This window comes from Carcharodon carcharias, chromosome 23 (assembly GCF_017639515.1).
Source record: "Carcharodon carcharias isolate sCarCar2 chromosome 23, sCarCar2.pri, whole genome shotgun sequence".
Lineage (NCBI taxonomy): Eukaryota > Metazoa > Chordata > Chondrichthyes > Lamniformes > Lamnidae > Carcharodon > Carcharodon carcharias.
The window spans coordinates 50,016,927-50,042,147 of NC_054489.1; the positions used below are offsets into that span (position 1 = coordinate 50,016,927).

Genomic DNA, 25,221 nt, shown 5'->3' on the forward strand with positions numbered 1-25,221 from the left:
TTCCATCCTTTCTCGTCACGTTTCATTCATTTGTCTTCATGCAGGCCAAGCTTGCCCACAACAAGAGGGAGAGACTGTAGACTGGAGGAGAGATGTCCACCATCCAGAGGCTCTCCACATTCGAGGAGGATGCCACCGAGTCGAGGACCTAGGTCGTGGACTCCCTCGAAACCAGTTGTTTCCCAGATGTGCCAGCGAGAAGAAAGGTGAAGACAGAGATCATTCCTGTGGTGAAGGTGAGATTGGCCTCTCCCAGTAAGCCAGTGTGAATGAACCCTCCGTGAGTTAATCACATCCTGACATTCACAGTGAGTGACTTGCAATTTCAGCCTATTCATGAACTAAATTTATCTTTTATCTCATACAGGCAGCAGCAGGTCCAGACAGACCAACACAGGCAACATAAGCCCCAGCCCCCACACCATCTCAGAGGTGGATGCTGAGGAGTGGTTTGGAGAAGACCCTTCACAACTTGTACTTCTGCCAGCACAGAGACATCACTGTGGGTCATAGTTCTAGATTAGACTCGGGGTGGCATTCTGGGGAACACCTCACTGACACATCGCCACAGCATGTAGAGGCAGTGACAGCCCAGGTCTTTGGCATTCGGAGGACTGCTGGAAATCAGACATCGCTGAGTCCGGTTAGATGATGAGCCTCCGGAAGTTGCTGTCACCAACATGCTGGAGATTCAAAGACAGGCGACAGGACATCAGGCAGATTTGCGAGAGGCATTCAGCAGACTAGAGTGAAGGGTGGAGGAGTCTGCCCTCGTTCTATCTGATGTTGTGGCTCCAACATGCGAGCGCCTGATGTCTTCATGGGAAGGATGGCGACTGCCTTGAAGACCTTGGTCCAGAAAATCACTTCAGATTTGTGCTCAGACCTGCAACCCATCGCTATAGGCATTGGTGGGACCCATCTGTGGCTAAGTGAGAGGGGATGGAGTACCTTGACCTCTGTCCAGGAGCCCCTTCTCGTCAGGGAGTCAGGCAGGGGCCTTAGGTACCCACAGGGATGAGGACCAGCAACTTGACATCCCAGGCCCATCCACTCAAGTGGCTCCAAGAGTGTCCAGCCGATCCCAATCCTGTCTGCCTGTGACCCCATCACCTCCATCTGTACAGACCGAGGAGGATGCACCTGTCCCACAACAGGAGACCCAAAGCAGTCCGGGACCTCCAAGCCTTGGCCCTCCAGAGGACACCCGCCAAAGTCATCAAAGAAAACAGGCCATAGCAGTGAGGAGACTGCCTGCACATCTGCTGCAGATGTCAGGGATCCACCAAGATGTAACAGTAGGGTTGAAAAAATTAAGAAACCTTTATCACTTTTGGGTCACAAGTGTTCACTCACTGTATATATCATGCACCTTCGTAAATACATTTGCTGTTCAGACAATGGTCTCGTCATTTGAATGCGTTGTGCAAAAGTATCTATGTGGACTTTTATTGCGAGGATGAGCCAAGCTCCCACTCTGTGACCACCTCCCTTTGTGAGCCTCACATTCACGTTATGTCTAGCTGAGTCATGTTAGTTACTCGCCCCTTGTCAACCCCTTTATTGAATGTGACTGCAAATTGCATTAGGAAATGATATTCATGAAAAGACACCATGGATTGTGTGTGCTGAATTGCATTGGAGGGTTACCATCATGTTATCTCATCGTTAAATAGCTGTCTTCATTGTTTGTGCCAAAGCACAAGACCTGCAGCTGTGATGGTCTCTCCAGCCATGTTTGCATCTCTGTGGCAGCAAGAATTGTCTCATTCAGGAGGCCACAATTGCATCAAGTCCACTTGACCCAAGCTTTGCGCTGGTATGCTGCTTTTCACTCCCCAGTGTGGCCACATACAGCTTTAGCTGCTGACCTTCCCAAAGTTTAGGGCCGGTTGAATCATGAGGGCTGGAGTTCCAAGGCCCAATGCTGACATTGCTCTCGATGTTAGTGGTTGTAAAGGTCTTTCAGATCACTGGCAAGCCACTAAGGGACAGGAGAAATATGCTTGGTTACCCTTGTCTGCACTTTGCTCCTCCTAGAGCCTTGTGGCTATGAGTGTGTCACTGGCATGTCTTCTGCATCTGGTGGCTTCGGTTGCATCCTGCCTTTCCAGCTCTTCATTGTCTGAGGAGTTCTGAGCCTCGTCCATGTCTCTCTCTGGCAAGTAATCCCACTTTTAAAGCACCAACTTGTGGAGGGTGCGACACCCCCTCTGGAGAATCTGTAGAGTCCCACCTGAGCGCTCCAAGCATCGGAAGCGCATCTTCAGGATGCCAACGGCCTGTGCTATGATGGATCTTGTTCAACTTTGCACCACAATTGTATCTTTCCTCCTAAACACTTTGAGGATGACACACAGGTGTCATGAGTCATCAATTCAGCAGGTCTTCCTTATCCCCAAGCAACTACCCCTGTAGCCTTGAGGCCCTTCAAATATCTGAAGCACCTGGGAGTGACTCAGGATGTATGAGTCATGAGAACTCCCAGGGTACCTGGCACAAACGTGCATGATGAGTTTCTGATGATCGCAAACCAGTTGAATGTTCAGGGAGTAGAACCCTTTCCTGTTAATGAACATCCGGGAGCTCTCATAGACACGTGTGTACAATCGATCTCACCCTGTTCTCTAGGGAAGCCTGAGATAGCTGCAGACCCCAGAAATCTAGCAGCCTGGCTAGCTTCATCGAGTGTGAACTTCACATAATGAAGAAACTCACTGTAGAGGGCATTTGTCACCTCCTTGATACATTTATGTACTGACGACTGAGAAATGCCAGAAAGGTCTCCTGTGGACCCCAAGAACAACTCGCTAGCAAAAGAATTGAGTGTGGCGGTGACCTTCAGGGACCCTGACAAGGGATGTCCTCCCAGTCCATGGGGTGCTAGATCCTCCCACAGAATGTGACAGGTACGAGCCACCACATGTCTTGACAAGTGCAGATGTGCGAGGCATTGTCTCTCATTCATCTGCAGATAGGAAAGTCTTCTTTGGTGGACCATTGGAAGTGTGAGTCACATCTGTGGGTTAGGTCTAACCTCCTCTTCCACTGGGTGTTGCTGGGGCTTCCCTGGACCATGGTCCTCAGGCCAGGCCTCTTCCCGAAGCTTCACTAGGCCATGCCGGGTCCTTCTTCTCTTCCTCAATCGGATCACTGCCATCAAGAAGGCAGCATTGAGGACAGGCTCCATTATTCAGTCCTCCTTCTCCTGTGGACAGATAGATCTAATTGATTAAAGAGTAATGATCATCCATCTTGAGCAGTGTACTTTCCTAGAAACAGGGGAGGTCCAAAGTGGTTTGGAGGCCCTGGTACAAAGATCAATCAAATGTCATGAGCAAGTATAGAAAACAATTAAAAATGCAAGGACTAGAAAACAGAGGTTGTGTGGGGGGGGGGGTGGTGGTTTGTAAATTCATACCTCAGCTATAAAAAGTCATGATTAGATCACACCTGGAATACTGTGAGCAGTTCTGAGTATTACACATTGGGAAGGAGATCCTGTCCTGGTAGGCAGTAGGCTTAGGAGGTCTTGTGGCAAACCTCTGAGCCAGAAGCTCCAGGTTCAAGTCACAGTATCTTAATGGCACAGAAGGTGGCCATTCGGCCCACCATGTCTGCAACAGCTCTCCAAATGAGCATTATGACCCAGTGCCATTGCCCTGCCTTTTCCCTATACCCCTGCACATTATTTCTATTCAAATAATCACCTAATGTCCTCTTGAATGCCTCGATTGAACCTGCCTCCACTGCACTTCCAGGCCGTGCATTCCAGACCCGAACCACTCGTGTGAAAAGGTTTTTTCTCACATCACATTTGCTTCTTTTGCAAATCACTTTAAATCTGTGCCCTCTCATTCTTGATCCTTTTACATGTGGGAACAGCTTCTCCCTATTTACTCTGTCCAGCCTCCTTATGATTTTGAACATCTGTATCAAATCTCCAATTAGCCTTCTTTTCTCCAAGGAGAACAGTCCCAACCTCTGCCATCAATCCTCATAGCTGAAGTTTCTCATCCCTGGAACCATTCTTGTAAACCTCTTCTGCCCTCTCTCCAATGTGTTCACATCCTTCCAATAATGCAGAACTTTTTTTAAGTTAATCCATGGGATGTGGGTGTCACTGGATATGCCAACATTTATTGTCCATCTCTAATTGTTCGGAGGGCAGTTAAGAGTCACATTGTTGTGGGTCTGGAGTCACGTGTAGGTCAGACCAGGTAAGAATGGAAGATTTCCTTCCCTAAAGGACATTAATGAACCAGATGGATTTTTACGACAATCGGCAATGGTTTCCTGGTTATCATCAGACTTTTAATTCCAGATTTTGATTAAATTCAAATTTCTGCATCTGCCATGGTGGGATTTGAACCCCAGACCAATACCCTGGGTCCCTGAAATATGAGTCCAGTGACAATACCACTATGCCACGATTTCCCCTTACACAATACTCCAGCTGAGGTCTAATGAGTGTCTTATATAAGTTCAGCATAATCTCCTTGCTCTTGTACTCTATGCCCCTATTAATAAAGCCCAGTATACTATATGCTTCATTAACTGTTTTCTCCATCTGTCCTGCCTCCTTCTTTGCACATATACACCCAGCTCTTTCTGCTCCTGCACCCCATTGAAATTTCACACCTTATTTTATATTTTCTGCCTGTTTTTCCTACCAAACTGCATCACCTCACACTTCCCCGCATTGAACTTCATCTGCCACCCATTTGCTCACTCCACCAACTTGTCTATGTCCTTTTGAAGTTCTACACTGTCCTCGCAGTTTACAGCACTCCCAAGCCTCATATCATCTGCAAACTTTGAAATTGTCCCTTGCACACTAAGGTCTAGATCACTAATATAAATTAGGAAAAGTATGAGTCCCAATACTGACCTCTGGGGAACTCCACTACAAACCTTCCTCCAGCCCAAAAAATATCCATTGGCCCATACTCTGCTTCCTATATTTCAGCCAATTTTGTATCAATGTTGCTACTGTGCTTTTTATTCCATGAGCAATAACTTTTCTCACAAGTCTGTTGTGTGGCACTGTAACAAATGCCTTTTGAAAGTCCATGTGCACCACATCAACAACAATACCCTCATTGACTTTTTCTGTTACCACTTCAAAAAACTCCAGCAAGCTAGTTAAACATGATTTCCCCTTTAGAAATCTATGCTAACCCACCACTGAAGTTAAACTGACCAGTCTGTAATGGCTGGGCTTATCCTTACAACCTTTTTTGAACAAGGGTGTAATGTTTGCAATTCTCTGGCACCTCCCCTGAATCAAGGGAAGCCTGAAAAATTATGGCCAGTGCCCCTTCAATTTCTACTCTCACTTCTTTCAATATCCTTGGATGCATCTCGTCTGGACCCGGTGACTTGTAAACTTTAAGTACCGACAGGCTATTCAACACTTACTCCTTATCAATTTTGAACCTTTCTAGTGCCAGAGTTTGCTCGTCTGTCACTATGGCCTGGGCAGCATCTACCTCCTTGATAAAGACAGATGCAAAGTATTCATTTAATATTTCAACCATAGCCCGTTGGTCCATGTGTAAATTCCCTTTTAGATCCCTAATCAGCCCTACTCCTCCTTTTACCACCCTTTTACTATTTATATACCTATAGAAGACTTTGGGATTCCCCTTTATGTTGGCTGCCAGTCTTTTCTCACAATCCCTCTTTGCTTCTCTAATATGTTTTTTCACCTCCCCTCTGAACCTTCTGTATTCCTGTTAGTTCTCAATTGTATTTTCTATCTGATGCCTGTCATAAGCACACTTTTTCTTCTTTATCTTAATTTTCTCCTTTTGCATCCAGGGAGTTCTGGATTTGTTTGCCTTACCTTTCCCTATTGATGGAATATACCTTGACTGTGCCTGAACCAATTCTTTTTTGAAGGTAGCCCATTGTTCAGTTACAGTTTTTCCTGCCAATCTTTCATTCCAGTCTATCTGGCCCAGCTCCGTTCTTGCCCCGTTGAAGTTGGCTCTCTCCCAGTTAATTATTCTTACTCTGGATTGCCTATCATCCTTTTCTATCATCATATTAAAATGTACAATACAATGATCACTGTCTCCTAACTGTTACCCCACTGAGGCTTGTTCTACTTGGTCCATCTCATTTCCAAGAACCAGGTCCAACAGTGCATCTTTTCTCGTTGGATTGGACACTGGAGAAAATTTTCCTGAACACAATCTAGGAAATTTTGTCTCCTACCGCCCTTTACACTACCACTGTCCCAATCTAGGTTTTGTTAATTAAAGTCACCCATTATTATCATTCTTGCATCTCTCTGCAGTTTCCCTGAGATTTGTTCTTCTACATCCTGCTCACTAGTTGGCAGTCTATAGACTACACTGAGCAATGTAATTGCATCCTTTTTGTCCTTGGCTCTAGCCGAATTGATTCTGTCCTTGAATTCTCTGTGACATCCTCTTTCTCCAGCACTGCAATGCTCTCCTTAACCAATACTGCCACCCCTCCTCCTTTTCTTCCTTTCCAAGCACCTTGTGATCAGGGATGTTTAACATCCAGTTCTGCCCTTCGTTGAGCCAGGTCTCTGTTATTGCCACAACATCATAATTCCGCATAGGAATCTGTGCCTGGAACTCCCCCATCTTATTTACTATATTTCTTGCATTCACATACATATGTAGTAACCCTGATTTAGATGTTGGTTACTTTCTCCCTCACCCCGACTTCACCTATTAACTTACTATTCTATATCTGTCTCTCCCAGTATTTTGTGCACTCTGGTATTTCTCACTAATATACTTCCCTGGTTCCCACACCCCTGACGGGTTAGTTTAAAGCCCTCCCAACAGCACTAGCAAAAACTCAGTCCCAGCTCTATTCAGGTGCAACCCGTCTGGCTTGTGAAAGTGCCATCTCCCCCAGAGCCAGTCCCAGTGTCCCAGGAATCTAAAGCCCTCCCCCCTGCACCAACTTCCAGCCACACATTCATCTGCCTTTTCCTCCTATTTCTGTCCTCACTGGCACGTGGCACTGAGAGCAATCCAGAGATTATTATTTGAGGTCCTGCTTGCTAATTTTTTACCTAGCTCTCTAAATTCTGATTGTAGGACCACATCCCGCTTCCTACCTAAGTCATTGGAACCAATGTGGACCACGACCTCTGGCAGTTCACCCTCCCCCAGAAGAATGCCCTGCAGCTGCTCTGCGACATCCTTAACCCTGGCACTGGAAAGGCAACATACCACCTTGGAGTCCCGTCTATGGCCACAGAAATGCCTGTCTGTTGCCCTAACCAATGAATCCCCTATCTCTATAACTCCTCCTTTCTTCTTCCTCATTTCCTGTACAGCCGAGCCGCTTGTAGTGCGACAAACTTGGCTCTGACTGAACTCCTCTGAGGAACCAGCTTCCAAAACAGAAAACCTATTGGACCCCAGGGGACTCCTGCACTACCTGCCCACTTCTCTTGGACTGCCTGGTCTTCACCCATTCCCTCTCTGTCTCCAGGCCCCTAACCTGTGGTGTGACCACCTCTCTGAACGTGCTATCCATGTAGCGCTCAGCCTCATGGATGCGCCACAGTGACTCCAGCTGCCGCTCGATCTCTGGAAGTTTCTGTAGTAGGCAGCATTTCCTGCACTTGTGGTCAGCTAGGCCACTGGTAGCATCCATGACTTTGCACATATTAAAGGACATGAATTTCACTTGACTGAGCTGCCCTGTCATGTCTTAACTCTACTTCCCTTACGCTAACTTTATTTTACTTTGGATTAGTTATATGACTTCATTATATTGGCCCTAAATTTCAGTTATTCCTGGCACTTCTCAGTTAAATCCAAATATAACAACTTGTTTAAAAATATTATTCTATTCTAATTTACTCACCAGTTCCTAGTTACCAAGGCCTCCGCACTTCTTTCTGAGGAAAGGTAGAAAAGGAAAGGAGTACCTCCTCCCTCAACTCCCTCAGTCACCCCTGCTTCCCATACTGTTTTTATAGCTCCTCTACTCTCCTCTAGGTGCTGCTGACAGCCTGGCTCAGGGTTCTCCTCTCACACTCTCCTCTAGGTGCTGCTGACTGCCTGTCCTAGGGTCCTCCTCATGCACTCCCCTCTAGGTGCTGCTGACTGCCTGGCTCAGGGTTCTCCTCTCACACTCCCCTCTAGATGCTGCTGACTGCCTGTCCTAGGGTCCTCCTCTCACACTCCCCTCTAGGTGCTGCTGACTGCCTGTCCTAGGGTCCTCCTCATGCACTCCTCTCTAGGTGCTGCTGACTGCCTGTCCTAGGGTCCTCCTCTCACACTCCCCTCTAGGTGCTGCTGACTGCCTGTCCTAGGGTCCTCCTCATGCACTCCTCTCTAGGTGCTGCTGACTGCCTGTCCTAGGGTCCTCCTCTCACACTCCTCTCTAGGTGCTGCTGACTGCCTGTCCTAGGGTCCTCCTCATGCACTCCTCTCTAGATGCTGCTGACTGCCTGTCCTAGGGTCCTCCTCATGCACTCCTCTCTAGGTGCTGCTGACTGCCTGTCCTAGGGTCCTCCTCATGCACTCCTCTCTAGGTGCTGCTGACTGCCTGGCTCAGGGTTCTCCTCTCACACTCTCCTCTAGATGCTGCTGACTGCCTGTCCTAGGGTCCTCCTCATGCACTCCCCTCTAGGTGCTGCTGACTGCCTGTCCTAGGGTCCTCCTCATGCACTCCTCTCTAGATGCTGCTGACTGCCTGTCCTAGGGTCCTCCTCATGCACTCCCCTCTAGGTGCTGCTGACTGCCTGTCCTAGGGTCCTCCTCATGCACTCCTCTCTAGGTGCTGCTGACTGCCTGTCCTAGGGTCCTCCTCATGCACTCCTCTCTAGGTGCTGCTGACTGCCTGTCCTAGGGTCCTCCTCATGCACTCCTCTCTAGGTGCTGCTGACTGCCTGTCCTAGGGTCCTCCTCATGCACTCCTCTCTAGGTGCTGCTGACTGCCTGGCTCAGGGTTCTCCTCTCACACTCCCCTCTAGGTGCTGCTGACTGCCTGTCCTAGGGTCCTCCTCATGCACTCCCCTCTAGGTGCTGCTGACTGCCTGTCCTAGGGTCCTCCTCATGCACTCCTCTCTAGGTGCTGCTGACTGCCTGTCCTAGGGTCCTCCTCATGCACTCCTCTCTAGGTGCTGCTGACTGCCTGTCCTAGGGTCCTCCTCATGCACTCCCCTCTAGGTGCTGCTGACTGCCTGGCTCAGGGTTCTCCTCTCACACTCTCCTCTAGATGCTGCTGACTGCCTGTCCTAGGGTCCTCCTCATGCACTCCCCTCTAGATGCTGCTGACTGCCTGGCTCAGGGTTCTCCTCTCACACTCTCCTCTAGATGCTGCTGACTGCCTGTCCTAGGGTCCTCCTCATGCACTCCCCTCCAGGTGCTGCTGACTGCCTGTCCTAGGGTCCTCCTCACACTCTGGGATTTGATGGCCAGGTAAGGTGTGTTCATAAACTTGGCCAGACAGCTGGTTGACCAACTTGAGAATCCTTCCAATACACCTATGGCAGGCAATAAGAGCGAGAGAGTCTGATGGTCATCACCTGCAGCTCAATAGCCTCCCCATGTTAACAGTCTCTACATGTAAGTTCTTGCCACGGGCTACGCTGCAGTGCAAGCATCGCCCTTACTTTGAGGAACTATGAGAAAGGGTTGATTTACTAAAGTGACACCTGGATTAAACGACGAGGACAGATTAAGCAAACTAATGTTGTATTCTCTGGAATTTAGAAGATTAAGGGATGATTTGTTTGAACTTTCCAAGATGTAATGGGGAATAGATAGCGAGAAACTATTTCCACTGGTTGAGAAGTGTAGGATGAAGCGGGCATAGTTTAAAAACTAGAGCCGACCATAAGACATAGGTGCAGAAATTAGGCCATTCGGCCCATCAAGTCTGCTCTGCCATTCAATCATGGCTGATAGGTTTCTCAACCCCATTCTCCCCGTAACCTTTGATCCCCTTACCAATCAAGAACCTATCTATCTCGATCTTAAATACACTCAATGACCTGGCCTCCACAGCCTTCTGTGGCAATGAATTCCATAGATTCACCACTCTCTGGCTAAAGATGTTTCTCCTCATCTCTGTTCTAAAAGATCTTCCCTTTACTCTGAGGCTGTGCCTTCGGGTCCTAGTCTCTCCCACTAATGGAAACATCTTCCCCACGTCCACTCTATCCAGGCCTTTCAGTATTCAGTAAGTTTCAATCAGATCCCCCCTCATCCTTCTAAACTCCATCGAGTATAGACCCAGAATCCTCAAACGTTCCTCATATGTTAAGCCTTTCATTCCTGGGATCATTCTCGTGAACCTCCTCTGGACTCTCATCCTTCCTGAGATACAGGGCCCGAAATTGCTCACAATATTCTAAATGTGGTCTGACCAGAGCCTTATAAAACCTCAGCAGCACATCCCTGTTTTTATATTCTAGTCCTCTCGAAATAAATGCCAACATTGCATTTGCCTTCCTAACTACCGACTCAACCTGCAAGTTAACCTTAAGAGAATCCTGGACTAGGACTCCCAAGTCCCTTTGCACTCCAGATTTCTGAATTCTCTCTCCATTTAGAAAATAGTCTATGCCTCTATTCTTCCTACAAAGTGCATGACCTCACACTTCCCCACATTGTATTCCATCTGCCACTTCTTTGCCCATTCTCCTAACCTGTCTGGAGTGGAATTTGGAAACACTTCGTAATCCAAAGATGGTCGACATTTGAAACTCTGCTTCACAAATAGCAATGGATGTTAGATCAATTGTAAATTATAAAACTGACTTTGGTACAATTATGTTATCCAAAGATATTAAAGAATATGAGGCAAAAGAGGTATATTGAGAAAATTTTCAGATCAGCCATGGTCTTGATAAATGTTGGAACAGACTGACAGGGCTAAACGACTTCCTCCAATACCTCCCAAACCCCAGAAGCTGAAGTCCTTCACTCTGTTGGGACTATAAGTGTTTCACTGTCAGGCACAAGGTACATTACAGGGAAGTGAGAGTCTGAGGAGACCTGGCAATTTTAAATAGAGCTACAGAGCAGCTTTGCACAAACTTACAACGACAGAGTGACTGTACATGGAGAGTTGCAGAGTAATTATACCCAAACACATAGAGCAGAAACATCCCAGATTTGCACTAAGTGTGGTAGTGGGCCGGAGAAAGAAGGTTTTTCTCACCGGCTGCAATGGCAGGTTTTCACCACATAGCGTCAGAATCCCGCCTCATTAATCATGCATTTCCAGGAAAAACACCGGGTTGCTGGCGGTCGAGCCCTCATTCACCTGCCACGCCATCACCCACCACTTCCACACACTGGGCACCATATTTAAAGTGCAGCCATGCGCACACCTCTCAGTGCTTCCAGTCCAGGACTGCTGCACAGAAGACGTGGCTCTAAAAGGCAAGGGTACTGCCCCACGATTCAGTGATGTTTCCCTGGAACACCTTTTGGATGCTGAGGAGGCTCGCCATGATGTTCTCTACACCCGCTCTGTCCTCAGGCGCAGCAGCAGCATCACCAATCGGTTTGGGAGGCAGTGGCAGTGATGGTCAGTACCAATGCCCTGAAAAAGAGGACAGCCACCCAGTGCCACAAGAAGATGAATGATCTCCTCCGTTCCACCAAGGTAAATCATTCTCTCATCACTCAACTCACACACTCACAAACCCATCACACATCTACAGGGCCGTCACTCATTGTCAGTTCAAGGGACATCACCATTCACTATCTCTCACACACCTTCATTGTCCTCATCATGGGACCAGTCACCACCCACACATGCCAGGCATACTCATCATGTGGCTTGGCAGCGGTCCTGTTTACACTACAAAAGGGAGATGCTGCAGACCGGTGGAGGAATGCCTGAAATCAGGGACCTTATGGCCTTTAAAAATAGAGTCATTCAGATGGCCGGCGATGATCTGGACCATTCCTGTACTGATGCTGAAGTTGGTGATGCCCTACCAAAAGAATTCCCGCGGTGTAACATCCATCAGATAACCATGCTGTGAGTGAGTTCCCCTGTTCCCCTGCCACACACTAATTATCTCTCCCTGATTTCACAGGCACATCTGGGAGACAGCTGACAGAGTCCATAACCCAGGGCCTCCAATCAAACTCCAAATAAACCTCCGAAGATGAATCTGAAGGCATCTTCATTGAAGACCCATCACAGTGCCCACCCACACTCTCCACCAGTGCAGAGACACACACCTCGGTGGGACCTAGCTTGAGAGTAGCCTTGGGATCACAATCCGACGAGCACATCACAATGTCTGATCCACGGCAGGCAGAGGCAGGGACTTCCCAGGTGTCCGGCACTCAGAGGACTACTGGAGACCAGAAATCTGCTGAGGCTGAGTCAGATGAGGAGCCTCTGGACTCGGTCATACCTCAGTTTGCTGGAGATGCAAAGGCAAACTCGGGAACATCAGGAAGGGATGTCTGCTGCACTCATCAGATTGCAAGGCACGGTGGAAGAGTCTGTCCACCTTCAGTCCGAGGTGATAGCACCAGCATGCCGATGAGCCAAGGTTAACACTGGTAGAATGGCAGCCACCATGGAGATCTTGGTCCAGGACATTGGTCCTGCACTGCCATATGGGCTGAACTCCATTGCTGACGCCATAGTTGACCTCCAACAGTGTCAACACGAGAGGGGTGAGGTGCAGCTCAATCTGACACCAGCTTCCCCTTCTCCTCAAGGAGTCAGCCAGAGGCTGTTGGGCACCCATAGGGAGGAGGATCCACAGCTCGATACCCCGGGGCCATCCACCCAGGTGACTCCGAGTGTCTGGCCCATCCGACACTCCTTTTCTTGTGACGTCAGTAGCTTCAGCTCCACAGGCCGAGGAGGGTGCCAGACAGCAGGACCCTGAAAGCAGGCTGAGGCCCTCCAGAGGACGTACGTCAAGGTCATCACTGACAGGGCGCAGCAGGCTGTCTCCACCTCCTCCGGGGATGTCCAGGGAGCATCTAGACATAGCGGCAGGGTTAAGAATGTGAAGATGATGTAACTCTTTCGAGTACAAACACGTTTCCATCTGTTCCTATTCAGATGAAGTTACATTGTTTCATAGTTTGCCATTGTGAGATTTGAACTCTTGATCTTGGGGTTACAAACCCGTACCTAACCACTTGGCTATTTAGGCCAAGCGAAGCCTACTGCACCTGGTATTCCCAGGCGGTCTCCCATCCAAGTACTAACCAGGCCTGAGTCTGCTTAGCTTCCGAGATCAGACGAGATCGGGCGTTTTCAGACTAGTATGGCCGTAGGCAGACTGTACATGCACTAGTATCCCGAGCAGGTTTTGAACCCACAGCCTCCTGAGCGATGGACCAGGGTCCTACCCGCTGAGCCAAGGCTGAGATGAACAAAAGAAGATATAACTCTTTTGAGTACAAACCTGTTTCCATCTGTTTCAGATGAAGTTACATTGTTTCATAGTTTGCCATTGTGAGATTTGAGCTCTTGATCTTGGGGTTACAAACCCCGTACCACAACCACTTGGCTTGATGTAACTCTTTCGAGTACAAACACGTTTCCAACTGTTCCTATTCAGATGAAGTTACGTTGTTTCATAGTTTGCCATTGTGAGATTTGAACTCTTGATTTTGGGGTTACAAACCCAGTACCATAACCACTTGGCTATTTAGGCCACGCTATAACATGGAACTCAGTGGATACATTCCTTGACTTTTTGTTGTAACTCTTTTGAGTACAAACCCGTTTCCATCTGTTTTTCAGATGAAGTTACATTGTTTCATAGTTTGCCATTATGAGATTTGAACTCTTGATTTTGGGGTTACAAACCCAGTACTATAACCACTTGGCTGTTTAAGCTAAGCCGTTAAGATGATGTAACTCTTTCGAGTACAAACACATTACACATTTCCATCTGTTCCTATTCAGATGAAGTTACATTGTTTCATAGTTTTACATTGTGAGATTTGAACTCTTGATTTTGGGGTTACAAACCCAGTACTATAACCACTTGGCTGTTTAAGCTAAGCCGTTAAGATGATGTAACTCTTTCGAGTACAAACACATTACACATTTCCATCTGTTCCTATTCAGATGAAGTTACATTGTTTCATAGTTTTACATTGTGAGATTTGAACTCTTGATTTTGGGGTTACAAACACAGTACCATAACCACTTGGCTATTTAGGCCAAGCTAAAAACACGTTTCCATCTGGTTCAGATGCAGTTACATTGTTTCATAGTTTGCCATTGTGAGATTTGAACTCTTGATCTTGGGGTTACAAACCCAGTACCATAACCACTTGGCTATTTAGGCCAAGCCGTTAAGATGATGTAGTTGCACAGCCTGGTTATGGCTGTTAATCACTTGTACATAATATACCACTGTAAATAAGCTCCCAAGAAATTCTCCCTGCTTTTGGCTTCTTGTTATGATGAACAGTGTTCATTTCACTCAGCTGTGAAGCTTTGGTTCCTATACAAGATAAAGGCAGGTGTCTCAGTCCAGGCCCTCTTCCCTGTGCAGTCTGTAACCTTCAGACTAAAGTGATGGTCTTGCTTCACGCTCATTGGACACATTAGTGATGCTGCACCTCGATGGTGCTGGTCATTGCTGCCTGAATGTAGTGGGCAGATATCACAGAGTTCCCTCATACTCTCTGTGTGATCTCAGCAACTTTGAGGTGGGGTTGGCTCCCATCTCTTCGCCATCTCTATCAGGTGCATTCAAAGTTTCACGGCTGCGTCCCCATGATATGACCCTGATCACAGAGCGCAAGCTGTGTCACGCATCGTCATCACCTGCTGTGCAGTTTACAACCTGACACTGCAGGTGCCAGACAGGAGTCAGACATTCACAGGGGCAATGTGAAGATCTATAGAGTGTCCTCACTGTATGTTGTCATCATCCTCTTGGAATCATGTGACTATTAGGGCCTCCGGTGTGTACCCATGACAGGAGCCTTATTGCAGAGGGTATGTGCGCTGCCCTCAGTCCGATTGAAGTCAAATGTCCACAGATGCAATGTAAGCATCTATGGTGTCTCCTCACTGCTTGTCATCATCATTCTCCACAAATCTGTCATCTATGAGGACCATCCAAGCATGCCTGCCTCATCTAGCCAGTGTTATGGCCTCATTACCTTCATCATTGCCTTCGAGGACCTCCTCACTCTGATCCCAGTTGATATCCTCCTCATCAGAGGAGACCTCCAGCTCCTCCATCTCCTCCTCAGCCAGCTCCTGTCCCCGTTTCAGTGCCAGGTTGTAAACAGCACAGCAGACAATGATGATGTGTGACACCCTCTGTGGACTATATTGCAGGGCTCCACAAGACCGGCCCAGGCACTGGAACCTCATTTTCAGCATCCCAATGGTTTGTTCCACCAAGGTGTGAGCTGTGGCACGATCCTTGTTATAGTTTTGTTCTGCTGCAGCCCGAGGCTGCCGCACGGGTGTCATCAGCCACGGCCTCTGTGGGTAACCCTTGACCCCGAGGAGCCAACCCTGCAGCCTCTGTGGACCCCGGAAGATGTCAGCGATCTGAGACGTACTGAGAATGTTGGAATTGTGGCCACTCCCTGGGAACCGAGCGCAGATCTGCAGGATGTGGTTGTGGTGGTCGTAAACCAGCTGAACATTCAGCGAGTGGAAGGCCTTGCAGTTGACCGCTTGTTGCCACGGAGATCAAAGTGCCACATGAGTGTAGTCGATTGCATCCTGCACCTGTGGGAAACCTGAGATCTGGGAAAATCCAATCGTTTTCGCATCCTGGCTGTCCTGGTCCCGGGCAAAATGCACAAAGTTGTGTGGCCCTCATGAAGATGGCATCCGTGTCCACCTGGATACACTTGTACATGGAGGCTTGTGAAATCCCTGTGGAGCCCTGGAAGGAGCTACTGGCACAAAAATTGAGCACCCTGGTCACTTTCACGGCCACTGGCAGTGGATGCCCTCCATGTCCCTGTGGCGCCAAATCCTGCAGCAGCTGGCAGATGTGACCGACCAGTTCCCTGGACATGCGCAGTGTTTGGCGGCACTGGTTCTTGGTCATATGCAGGAATGAAAGGCAGCGTCTATAGACCCTGGGTCTAGCCAGGCGCCGACCAGTGACAGCTTACTGTGGCTCTTCAGTGATGTGTGCAGGAGCACCAGCCGCCCCTTCTTTCTGAGGTTTCTGCTCCTCCCTCTGCTCAGCCAGGCACCTCTGTCACTTTGTCTTCTTCTCCTTTGTCTTCTATCTCTGTACACCATGAGGCATACAGCTAGGTCACCAGGCTCCATGCTCCTGATGTAGTCCTCCTGCAAGATGAAAGAGAGAGATACATGGGTTAGTTTGGGTGTACTAAGAACTTCTCTTGGTTATGTCTGAAGGCCCCTTAATGCACTCCGGAGAGTGCTGGCCACCACCTTGGATGGCCAGAGTTTACTGTGCTGCAAGGCTGCCCGAAACCCCACCCACCTCTGCCCCACTCCACCTGACCGATTTGCGGCAGCTTCATCCACTCAACTGCAGGCTGTGCTCTCAGCTCAGGCGCAGGTATTCTCCAGGGTGCAGTGTCAGCTTGAACCATGGGGCAGACTGGTCCAGACATGAATGATGACATTGCAACGGGGCTGTGAGCGCCTCCACCAGTGACTGCCCCATGGCAGCTTTAGCAAAGAGATTATACAATGTGCGCAGGCGTCCAACTGTTCTGCAGTCCACCAAAACGCTCATTAGTTTGCAGTGTGTGCCTGAGTGTGAAAAACTCTGGAGCATTTGGTGGTACTTTCATGCTTTTGCATTGCTTGAGTGGACAGATAAGCAAAGACCCTACTCCAAGCATGTCAATGTGGCTGCATCTGAACTGTCTCAGCTGTGAAGGAATTGTCACTTTATACAAGGTTTCCCTAATGTGTGGCCGCTTCCCCCCTCCCCCCCCCCTCACCCGTTTGTACACTACCATCAAACGCAGGGCAACCCTTGCCCTGCCCATCTCGCCCCCACCACAGTGCAGCCTGCCCAAGTACTGTGCAACCTTACTGTGCACTCACTTTCGAGTTCCCCTGAAAATGCAGCTCGCCAAGTGCGCACCTTATATATATGATGTTGTGAAAATTGCACACCGACTTGCTCAGATGATCCAGTGTGGGGAGATGATTCTGGCATGCTGGCCTTATAATAATGTGCGGATGTATTACAATGAAGTTCCCAATGCCCAACAACGATAAATGCCATTGACGGGCGGAATGGACAATTGCTACAGAGTAACTGTACCTGTACACAACACAGTCACAGAGTAACTGTACCTGAACACAACACAGTCACAGAGTAACTGTGCCTGTACACAACATAGTCACAGAGTAACTTTACCTGTACACAACACAGTCACAGAGTAACTGTACCTATACACAACACAGTCACAGAGTAACTGTACCTGTACACAACACAGTCACAGAGTAACTGTACCCGAACACAACACAGTCACAAAGTAACTGTACCTGAACACAACACAGTCACAGAGTAACTATATCTGAACGCAACACAGTCACAGAGTAAAATACCTGAGCACAGCACACAGCCACAGAGTAACTGTACCCAAACACAACACAGTAATAGAGATTGTAACAAAACACACAGTCATATAGTGACTGTACTTGAACACACCATTAGAGTAATTATACCTGAATAAGGTGTCACAGTCACGGTACTTGTGCCCAAACACACAATCACAGGGTGATTGTACCTCAACACATTGCTGCAAAGTGATCGTACGTTAATTTGTTCAAAGTGTCCTTTTTGTTCCCACATCAGGAGTATACGGTGTCTAAGGAACATCATCCACTGGAATCTGATTTCTACCTTTATCCTCCGCAATGCCAGCTGGTTTGGATTACAGATGATTGATCCCAGGATTCATGCCAGTAATGAGGTTTGTGGTGCTGCTCATTGCAGAAAGCTCACCTCAGCAGGAGAATTCCTTGTGAGGCAATGTTGGACTCACTTTGTTAAAAGATGGTTACAATGCAACAGGATACAGGACAGGAAGACAGCGGGAGTAGAAAGGGATGGTGTATGGGGCGAGGGTGGGGGCTGGGGGGGGGTGGGTGGAAGGAATGGCGATGATGGGAAGGAGTAGGGCAGGGAGAGGAGATAGGAGCAGATATATACAGTGCAGTGGTAGTCTGAAATAAACATTGCTCTGGTTCAGTGGATTGATTGTGCATTGCACAGTGAGATTGTCACACACTTGGAAGTTTAGTAACAGATATCCTTCATGGAAAGTTCATGGAGTGTGTCAATAATTGGCGCACTGTGTTTTTGAGGACATTTAGTAACCAATGCCCTATAGTTAGTGGCAAGAATTAACAACCGATGATCATTGTTTAGAGGGGAGAGTTAGTAACCAATGATTTTAATTGTTATATATGTCTCTCCCATTTTAGGTCTGGTGTCGATTGGTCACAGCTGTGTATAATTACTTTTGTGTGACTAATTTCTTCTGGATGTTTGGTGAGGGCTGCTACCTCCATACAGCAATCGTCCTGACTTACTCCACAGATAAACTGCGCAAATGGATGTTCCTCTGCATTGGCTGGTGTGAGTTTCCAATTCCCTACAGCTCAAGCTTTGCATATGGAGTTTAAACTCAGCTCTGTGTCAGTAAGATCGGAAATGCCCTTGTGAATTTCTGGAAGCTTTTCTAAAACTATGCAATCTGGAGGTGCCACCCCCCTCCCCCCAACCCCAACTCACTTTAAACTTAGCTTATCAGTGTCATCAATAGTGTAAGAGCACTGAACAGTATTCAGTTTTAATTATGTACCCAAGGAATGGTTTTAACAAATATTGGAGTAGAAAATCTTTATTCCTCACCCTGTACATTTCTAACATTCTGATCTAAACATGACCAGAAAGGAATTTGATGTTAAAGCCCAAACAAATCCAAAAGACTATGGAGCAGTTCTTTGCCTGGAACAATGCAGTGAAGAAACTCCACCAGTGTTCTTAACATGCAACTGGTCAATGAGAAGAGTAGGACATTAGAATTATTATGGTTCTTGCCCATGAGCCCATGTTTCCTTCCATTCTGGCTAAATGCCAAGTGACAAGCTTGGCAAAGTGGGGGATAAACAGAAGGGAAATGCCTCAAGATATCCCACAAACCTTCAACCAGTGAAATTGGCTGGTCTCCAGGAACAACCTCTGAATGTAGATGGAGTTAACAAAAGGACACCAAGAAAACAGGGGAAAATGGAGAGAGTTACGTGATCTGTTACTAAGGATGATTCTTGATTCTGCTGCTCACAGGGAGCAATAGTCAAAAGATCTTTACGTTGATGTGCCTATGTATTAATGTTTCAATGTGCTGGGTTAGGGAGAATTGATCCAGGAGGGGTTTACAGTCTTTTCACCCAGCTTGATATCAAATTGATGTTCATGTTAAACTGCCTCCAGAGCTCCAACTGAATTAACATTCATTGGCTGGTGTGATGGGGTCTGAACCTATTAGTTTCAGGAAAACATTGTTTGGGTAGAGCCTCTGTAACCCCAAAACCTGGTAGACACATGAAGAACCTGGTCTGCACAGAGGGCTGTGACTCTCAGGCTGACCATTTTTTGATCTGTCCAAAAGCCCAATGTTGAAATGGCAGCCAGCATATCCCACATTGGACAGCTTAGACTGGGGGCGTACTTGGGCCTGAAGAATGGGGCTTTCTAAGCTGCATCAGATAGTTTCTGGGTAGGGAGTCCATCACCCTGAAGTCTAAGGTTGGATTTTCCAGCAGCTTAACATGAATTGATTTTTAGAACTGGAGTCTTGAAGGTGCAATCTGTTTAGGTACCTTCCCACAGATACCACACAATCTTACAAGCAGGCACCCACTCTCCCAGGCCGTACACTCATCGCTAGATCCTATACATTTCCTCTGGCCATACGCACTCCCCCAGACCCTACACACTTCCCTAAGCCATACACACTCCAACCAGACTCGAGATGTTGTGATATGATTTACATGTACCTTTAAGGAGGTGAACCTTAAACTAATATCAGTCACTTCCACAGAGACAGGATGTGATCTAGTAGTCCCATGACTCAAACTCAGTATACAAAGCAGCAGCAACCAAGGTCGGTGGCTCTCTACATAGTCTCCCAGTTAACATTGTACATACGTACAGTCTTCTAATAAAGAACCCACATTTATTTTTTACCGGTCCTTGTCATTTGATTGGTATGTTTACGCCAAATAAAAGAATGTAACAGGGTGGCAGTGCAGTTTTTGAAGATTTGACTGAGAAATATACAAGTTCCATTCCTCTCACATGTGCCAGAAGAGGTGACATGGAAGTGACACAACTATAAAGTACTCACCATGTGCAAATAATTCTGTAGCATTTTACAGATCCAACACACTCTACCTTTATTCTAGGACATTGCACAGCCAGCAGGCACTGGCTCCCAGTAAGATTGCTCAAACCTAGGAGAACTTAAATTAAATATGTCTACCTACTGTGAAGTTTGTTCAGGAACAGAGATAGTTTAAGCAGAACTCCATTGAGAAAGAGAGGGACCCATTACTATTGCTTGCTGTACCCTACAGGGAGTTGGGGGCAGATTAACATAATGCAGACCGGGCTATGGAAGAGGATTCAATCCAGTAACAGCTCCCAAGAGCTAGAAGAAGCCTGTAAAAAGTCATCATACCTTGTTTAATTTTCTCTTTGAAGCAGGCAGTTACAATTCATGCCAAAATCACTGATGTGTGTGCAAAGCTTAAACTAAGCCTGGGAAAAGCAGAAACAGAGCTGAACACTACTACCATTTGTGTCAAGCACAATTATGACCAGCTAAGATACCACTTAAGGTACTGCAACTCAGGGAGTCAAACAGGCTGAAGAGCTGTCCTGTCCCAGATAGCTTTAATAATCCTGCAAAAAGCCACAGAATGACCACAAATTTTCCAACACTCAATTGGAAGGCAACATTCCTCCTAACTGAATTTAGCTTGTTCCAGTAACATGTAGGTTGTCGAGCTGTGTCTTCTGGACCTCAATATTTCCAAATCAGATAAACAAGCTGTTAAGATTAAAATTGCTATATGCAATGAAGGCCTCCACAGACTGAATATTTCAGCCTGACTGACGATAACCTTAAAAATCTAGATAAGTATGGCCAGTACACAGAGGTGAAGCTCAACTTCCAAATACACCGTCAGGAATTCATGTCATTTAGGCAACAAATGATGAGACCATTGATCAATTCATAAGTAGATGCAGAGACAAGGGTGTGATTCTGACCACTGCAGCAAAGCTAGCCGACAGAATAATCAAGCTCGTGATGGCACCTACACCAATGGAAGTGTTCCAAAAAGACCTCTGGACCACCAAAGATTAAGCTATGGAAGCACATCTACAAATCAGATGCAAATTTGAAGCCATACCTCTAGGTAGACAGAGTCTGCAGGCTATGTCTAATTCGTTCACTATAGGTACAATAGCTAAGAAAGGCAAGCCTAGTAAGCAATGTGGCTTCATACATGCACCCAGAAATTACTAAGCTTTTAATGCTGTTTGCAAGGCATGTGGCTCCAAAAGACACTGGAAGCACCTGTGCTAAAAAACAAAGACCAAAACAAGTGGTTTGATGTCATGAGAAGCCACAATAGAAGCCAGATAGGTACAGCATTCTGACCAAACGAGAGCATGTGTCAAACAGCGTCAAAATGTCTAGACAAGTTATACTGTGAGATGATGGGGGTGACCAGACAAAGTGAGCAACCCAGATAATCAATGTCAAAGGATCAACACTGATAGTGACACAGGATCAGTGTCAGAGGGTCAAAACTGATAGTGACACAGGATCAGTGTCAGAGGGTCAAAACTGATAGTGACACAGGATCAGTGTCAGACGATCAACACTGATAGTGACACAGGATCAGTGTCAGAGGGTCAACACTGATAGTGACACAGGATCAGTGTCAGAGGATCAACACTGATAGTGACACAGGATCACTGTCAGAGGGTCAACACTGATAGTGACAGAGGATCAGTGTCAGAGAATCAACACTGATAGTAACACAGGATCAGTGTCAGAGGGTCAACACTGATAGTGACACAGGATAAGTGCCAGAGGGTCAAAACTGATAGTGACACAGGATCAGTGCCAGAGGATCAACACTGATAGTGACACAGGATCAGTGTCAGAGGATCAACACTGATAGTGACACAGGATCAGTGTCAGAGGGTCAAAACTGATAGTGACACAGGATCAGTGTCAGAGGATCAACACTGATAGTGACACAGGATCAGTGTCAGAGGATCAACACTGATAGTGACAGAGGATCAGTGTCAGAGGATCAACACTGATAGTGACACAGGATGAGTGTCAGAGGGTCAACACTGCTAGTGACACAGGATCAGTGTCAGAGGATCAACACTGATAGTGACACAGGATCAGTGCCAGAGGATCAACACTGATAGTGACACAGGATCAGTGTCAGAGGATCAACACTGATAGTGATACAGGATCAGTGCCAGAGGAACAACACTGATAGTAACACAGGGTTAGTATCAGAGGATCAACAGTGATAGTGACACAGGATCAGTGCCAGAGGATCAACACTGCTAGTGACACAGGATCAGTGTCAGAGGATCAATACTAATAGTGATACAGGATCTGTGCCAGAGGATCAACACTGATAGTGACACAGGATCAGTGTCAGAGGGTCAAAACTGATAGTGACACAGGATCAGTGTCAGAGGGTCAAAACTGATAGTGACACAGGATCAGTGTCAGAGGGTCAAAACTGATAGTGACACAGGATCAGTGTCAGAGGGTCAAAACTGATAGTGACACAGGATCAGTGTCAGAGGGTCAACACTGATAGTGACACAGGATCAGTGTCAGAGGATCAACACTGATATTGACACAGGATCAGTGTCAGAGGGTCAACATTGATAGTGACACAGGATCAGTGTCAGAGGATCAACACTGATACTGACACAGGATCAGTGTCAGCGGGTCAACACTGATAGTGATACAGGATCAGTGTCAGAGGGTCAACACTGATAGTGACACATGATCAGTGCCAGAGGATCAACACTGCTAGTGACACAGGATCAGTGTCAGAGGATCAATACTGATAGTGATACAGGATCTGTGCCAGAGGATCAACACTGATAGTGACACAGGATCAGTGTCAGAGGGTCAAAACTGATAGTGACACAGGATCAGTGTCAGAGGGTCAAAACTGATAGTGACACAGGATCAGTGTCAGAGGGTCAACACTGATAGTGACACAGGATCAGTGTCAGAGGATCAACACTGCTAGTGACACAGGATCAGTGTCAGAGGGTCAACACTGATAGTGACAGAGGATCAGTGTCAGAGGATCAACACTGATACTGACACAGGATCAGTGTCAGAGGATCAACACTGATAGTGACAGAGGATCAGTGTCAGAGGATCAACACTGATAGTGACACAGGATGAGTGTCAGAGGGTCAACACTGCTAGTGACACAGGATCAGTGTCAGAGGATCAACACTGATAGTGACACAGGATCAGTGTCAGAGGATCAGCACTGATAGTGACACAGGATCAGTGTCAGAGGATCAACACTGATAGTGATACAGGATCAGTGCCAGAGGAACAACACTGATAGTAACACAGGGTTAGTATCAGAGGATCAACAGTGATAGTGACACAGGATCAGTGCCAGAGGATCAACACTGCTAGTGACACAGGATCAGTGTCAGAGGATCAATACTAATAGTGATACAGCATCTGTGTCAGAGGATCAATACTGATAGTGATACAGGATCTGTGCCAGAGGATCAACACTGATAGTGACACAGGATCAGTGTCAGAGGGTCAAAACTGATAGTGACACAGGATCAGTGTCAGAGGGTCAAAACTGATAGTAACACAGGATCAGTGTCAGAGGATCAACACTGATAGTGACACAGGATCAGTGTCAGAGGGTCAAAACTGATAGTGACACAGGATCAGTGTCAGAGGATCAACACTGATAGTGACACAGGATCAGTGCCAGAGGATCAACACTGATAGTGACAATGGATCAGTGTCAGAGGATCAACACTGCTAGTGACACAGGATCAGTGTCAGAGGGTCAACACTGATAGTGACACAGGATCAGTGCCAGAGGATCAACACTGATAGTGACACAGGATCAGTGTCAGAGGATCAACACTGATAGTGACAGAGGATCAGTGTCAGAGGATCAACACTGATAGTGACACAGGATCAGTGTCAGAGGGTCAACACTGCTAGTGACACAGGATCAGTGTCAGAGGGTCAACACTGATAGTGACAGAGGATCAGTGTCAGAGAATCAACACTGATAGTAACACAGGATCAGTGTCAGAGGGTCAACACTGATAGTGACACAGGATAAGTGCCAGAGGGTCAAAACTGATAGTGACACAGGATCAGTGCCAGAGGATCAACACTGATAGTGACACAGGATCAGTGTCAGAGGATCAACACTGATAGTGACACAGGATCAGTGTCAGAGGGTCAAAACTGATAGTGACACAGGATCAGTGTCAGAGGATCAACACTGATAGTGACACAGGATCAGTGCCAGAGGATCAACACTGATAGTGACAATGGATCAGTGTCAGAGGATCAACACTGCTAGTGACACAGGATCAGTGTCAGAGGGTCAACACTGATAGTGACACAGGATCAGTGCCAGAGGATCAACACTGATAGTGACACAGGATCAGTGTCAGAGGATCAATACTGATAGTGACAGAGGATCAGTGTCAGAGGATCAACACTGATAGTGACACAGGATGAGTGTCAGAGGGTCAACACTGCTAGTGACACAGGATCAGTGTCAGAGGATCAACACTGATAGTGACACAGGATCAGTGCCAGAGGATCAACACTGATAGTGACACAGGATCAGTGTCAGAGGATCAACACTGATAGTGACACAGGATCAGTGTCAGAGGATCAATACTGATAGTGATACAGGATCTGTGCCAGAGGATCAACACTGATAGTGACACAGGATCAGTGCCAGAGGATCAACACTGCTAGTGACACAGGATCAGTGTCAGAGGATCAATACTGATAGTGATACAGGATCTGTGCCAGAGGATCAACACTGATAGTGACACAGGATCAGTGTCAGAGGGTCAAAACTGATAGTGACACAGGATCAGTGTCAGAGGGTCAACACTGATAGTGACACAGGATCAGTGTCAGAGGATCAACACTGCTA

General features: G+C 47.1%; 1 protein-coding gene and 1 non-coding gene across 2 annotated transcripts in view; one reads left to right on the plus strand and one right to left on the minus strand.

Annotated features, from left to right (window-relative positions):
* LOC121269121 (corticotropin-releasing factor receptor 1-like) overlaps nucleotides 1-25,221 on the plus strand; it is a 458,204-nt gene that overhangs the window by 147,409 nt on the left and 285,574 nt on the right. The window contains exons 5-6 of the mRNA XM_041173593.1: nucleotides 17,780-17,897; nucleotides 18,412-18,565. Of these exons, the coding sequence (XP_041029527.1) occupies nucleotides 17,780-17,897; nucleotides 18,412-18,565 (272 nt within the window). The remainder of the gene's footprint in view (nucleotides 1-17,779; nucleotides 17,898-18,411; nucleotides 18,566-25,221) is intronic.
* On the minus strand, nucleotides 13,158-13,276 carry LOC121269269. Its single transcript, XR_005941326.1, has one exon. It is a non-coding gene; the product is annotated as a 5S ribosomal RNA (ribosomal RNA).